Source organism: Sinocyclocheilus anshuiensis, unplaced genomic scaffold, assembly GCF_001515605.1.
Source record: "Sinocyclocheilus anshuiensis isolate Anshui unplaced genomic scaffold, SAMN03320099.WGS_v1.1 scaffold2584, whole genome shotgun sequence".
NCBI classification, from domain to species: Eukaryota; Metazoa; Chordata; class Actinopteri; order Cypriniformes; family Cyprinidae; genus Sinocyclocheilus; species Sinocyclocheilus anshuiensis.
The window spans coordinates 328,455-332,785 of NW_015541360.1; the positions used below are offsets into that span (position 1 = coordinate 328,455).

The following is a 4,331-nucleotide window of genomic DNA, read 5'->3' on the forward strand; positions in this document are numbered from 1 at the left end:
AGTCACAGCCCACATATATATACACACACACACACACACACACACACACACACACACAATATATATTTATACTACATTAAAAAAAATTTCAGTTTTTTTTTAGTTTGAGTCATTTTTTTTATTTCCACATAACGTTAATTATTAAAAAGCTTTAATTAGCTTTTTATTTCAGTTTTAGTAATTTTAGCAATTCATTTTTATACTTCAAATTTATGTAAATATGCTTAAAAAAAAAAAACATAATATAGTTGTACTTCGCACAAAGGCTTGATTTTTGTGCTGTGTCCAGCAGACGAGACTCACCAGCGCAGGATACCATGTGGTTTTCTTTTTGTCACTAGTGACGACTCCATCCACACACACCACTTTGCCATAAAGCTCTTCGTTTTGTTGCTGATCGCCCTCCTCTTCCTCACCAGACGATGAAGATGACTCCTCTTCTTGACTGTGGAACAAGATTATGTGTTAATGTGTAATAAACAACAGATTGAAAGGTGCTTGAGTTACATTAATATCCCCGATAACACAAGAACATATTTAAAATTCAGTGAAATATCGCTGCTGATCAACAAAGCAGAATCTGTTTTTTTAAAAGCAGCAATAATAAAACCTCATTTTACATTTATGCGATTAAAAAGGGTTAGATATGACTCATGAAATCATGTTCAAATCACATTTGACCAAAATAAAAAGAAATAAGACACTATATTTTGCATACAGAAAATTACATATATTTTTAGATAAATTAAAAATTAAAGACTAGTATGATATTATTTGCATGACAATTAAGCACAACTTTATTATTATCTATTACATTTTTTTTCTTTCAATAGTACAATAATTTTTTTAACTGACTCAGCATATAATTAATTTTAAGGCAATTTAAAATTAAATTTTACATTTTGAAACAATATTACCTGTAATTAAAAGTTCTAAGCATTTTTAAAAAGTGAATTATTTTAACCAATCAACAATTCTGTTTCAGATTCTGCTTTTCAGTGCTAGTGGGGTTGCCATGACTATAAACAAACAAACAATAAAAATAAATCATGGAAATAGCCCAGAACAAATTTAATCGTCATTTAAGTCGACCAGAGTCTCTCTCTTTCATCAAATTCAATTCAGACTGCAAACACACAAGTGCATCTTAATTTGGCGTTTAGACAGTGAAGAACTGCTAACGGAAGAGAACATGCTAATCGTTTAGTTATGGACTCTAACGGAGAGCCAGATAAAGCTAAACATGATTCAGCCGATCCACTCACAGAAAGATAAGCATCCCCTGTATCCCAGCGGCACAATAGAAGACTCTGCTTTTCTTTTGCTCGCGAGTCCTGATAAAGATAATAAGTAATTAGGCTCTGTGAGCTGACGAGCTTCTCACTTGCCAATACTGGATATGGAGCGTGACTCGACGGCCGCTCTCAATTAACAACCGACACTCCAGCTCACCGCCAAGTAGAGCCAATCTCGTTAGCGTTAAATGAGCCAATCAACAGCCTGCATCACGAATAAACATGACCTGATTAACCACAGGGACTCCTGCTCACTCAAACAACCAAACAAATCCAAGAAAACCTGCCACAGCAACTACTTCTTCTGAACAGCTGTGTGGAAAAGATCACTATCGGTCATAGTTTTTCTTAAAATAGTTTTTTTTATTTTTTATTATTAACCAAAAAAAAGTGCTAATTCAGTAGGAAAAAAAAACTTTATGCAACTTTTACATTTTGCAATTTTGCTTCCAGCAATGGCGTAAAAAAAAAAAAAAAAAAGTAAAACTATTATAATAATATAAAACTATTATGAAACTATAAAAAACAACAACAACCTTTAAACTATTATAAAAATCAAACCATTTAAAATAATTTGTGGTAATTAAAAAAAAAAGTTGAAATACAATAAAATATAAATTTTTTGAAAAATTTAAATTAACATTTGAAATTAAGTATGTTTAAGTACTAAAATTAAAGCTATATGGAATTATTAAAAAAATGACAAAGCACATAAAATTACTAAAACTTAAACTAAAATTAAAATGAATAAAAGCAATTAAAATCCTAAATAAATACTATAATACTATATAAATACTAAAATAATGGGGAAAAAACACTATATGGAAATATTAAGAAACTGATAAAGTAGCAAAAGATTTGCTAATTAAGTAGGAAAGATAAAGTTTATGTAATTTTTTTTATGTTTATGTTAAATTTTTGCTTCAAGCAGTGTTGTTTAAAAAATTACAACTATTATTAGATTCTAAAACTACTTTTAAAATTAAAACTATTAAAACCATTCCCGGTAATTGAAATAAAGTTGAAATAAAATATAAATACTGCATGAAAAGCTTTAACATTTTAAATAAGTTGAAGCTGAAGTACTACAATTACGAAAACTACAATAAATAAATGAAAGCTCTATGAAAATTTTATAAAAATGACAAAAGCAAATAACAAAATGAGTACAACTTAAACTAAAATTAATATGAAAATACACAAATAAATGCTCATTTAAAACATTTAAAAAATACTATAATATATATAAATGCTAAAATTACTTAAACTGAAAAAAAGAAAGCTATATGGAAATACATATAAAACATAATAAAATTACAATTATTAAACAAACTAAAACTAAAATACAAGCTAATTCAAAACGTTAATAAATACTATAAAAGTGTATAGATAATGCTAAAATAACACTGACGTCAAGTCAATTTAGCTTCATATTTTTACTGAAAAATAGGCAAAAATGCTTGTTAAGGATTAAGAACTAATCCACTAGCTGACTAATCAATGACACCCCAAACATTATGACCGCCTCTGATTCCTTGTTAAAGTTCACGTGTGACTGACGGAGTAATGATGAGCACATAAGAGTAGGGTTGCAAAGGGGTGGAAAATGTCCGGTAAATTTCCGGAAACTTTCCCAAAATCCATGGAATATTCCAAAAAATCCTGGAAAGTTTCCAACATTTCTGGAATACTTCCGAAATTTACTGGAAATGTTCCACCTTTTTGCAACCCTACACAAGAGTCATATCTGTCATTGTGCCGGTGGGACATGTCCTGTTCGAGACGAAGCACTGGAGGAAAAGCATTGGCTTTTCTCTGATTTGTGTCTGGGGATGGAGAATTCCAGGGCAGCGTTTGTCCTATTTGTGCGACTGCTAAAAGAAGAGACGTAATTTACAACAGCTAACACTGTGTAATTGGTATTCCCAGACGAACCCGCCGCGTCCCTGGAGCATCAGGAGCGAGACACACAGACGCTTCATCCTTCAGGTGAGGAGTGTTTTATCAGCGTAACGCAATCAATGAGACTCACAACATGTCAATTGTGTCCTAAACGGCCTTATTGAAGTAGAATTTTACAACTATTATTAAAATGCACTATTAAACTAATAAAAATCCTTTATGGTAATTGAAAGAGTTGAAATAAAACACAATATAAATATTGCATGAAAAAAGCATAAACATTTTAAATTAATGTTTAAGTTGAAGTACTAATTTCCAGAGTTTTGTAGACAATTTGCTGTTATTTTCATAATTAGGGTACCATATTTACCACATAATGTAATTACGCAAGATACTTCATACTAATCATACTTTGCCATAGCTTACTGCACGTAATAACTCTTAATAACCGCACTTTATTTCCTCACTCATGCATGTTTCTTTATCAGAGTAACGTGTCAATAACTTCCAGCAGCACTGTGCTTTTTGTGATTCAATGGCAAAACATGCAGGATCGCAAAATATTACACTCACATGGGATTGGAGCGTCGGCCTCCGCGCTTTCCTTTTTTGCCGATGACAGGAGTGCCGAAGTGTTCGGGGTTCGTCAGAGGAAGCCTGTCGAGCGTCTGGAAGAGAAACAGACACGAGATTTACCAGTCAGTGCTAAAATAAAAATAAAACCATAAAAATACTAGTGCTGTCAAATGATTAATCGCAATTAACCGCATACAAAATAAAAGTATATTACATAATATATGTGTGTGTACTGTGTATATTTATCATGTATACATAAATACACACACACATACAGTATATATTTAGAAAATATTTACATGTATATACATTTATATATTTATATTATTATATTATATATAAATATATGTAATATATAAACATAACATATTTTCCTTAAAGCTGCAGTCTGTAACTTTTTTTGGTTAAAAATGATCCAAAATCAATATTCGAGCAAGTCATAATCAGCCAGTGTTCAAAACTATCGCCTGATTAACAACGGTTAGCTTATGTATAATGTTTTCTAATTTGAGTGGTACGGGTAGGTTTTCGCGGGAAATTCGAGCATGCCGCTGCGTC

At 31.1% G+C, this 4,331-nt stretch overlaps 1 protein-coding gene across 1 annotated transcript in view; it reads right to left on the reverse strand.

The window, feature by feature from the left end:
• LOC107690809 (AT-rich interactive domain-containing protein 4B-like) overlaps positions 1 to 4,331 on the reverse strand; it is a 101,540-nt gene that overhangs the window by 46,614 nt on the left and 50,595 nt on the right. The window contains exons 7-8 of the mRNA XM_016489224.1: positions 3,771 to 3,865; positions 304 to 445 (exon numbers count right to left, since the gene is read on the reverse strand). Of these exons, the coding sequence (XP_016344710.1) occupies positions 304 to 445; positions 3,771 to 3,865 (237 nt within the window). The remainder of the gene's footprint in view (positions 1 to 303; positions 446 to 3,770; positions 3,866 to 4,331) is intronic.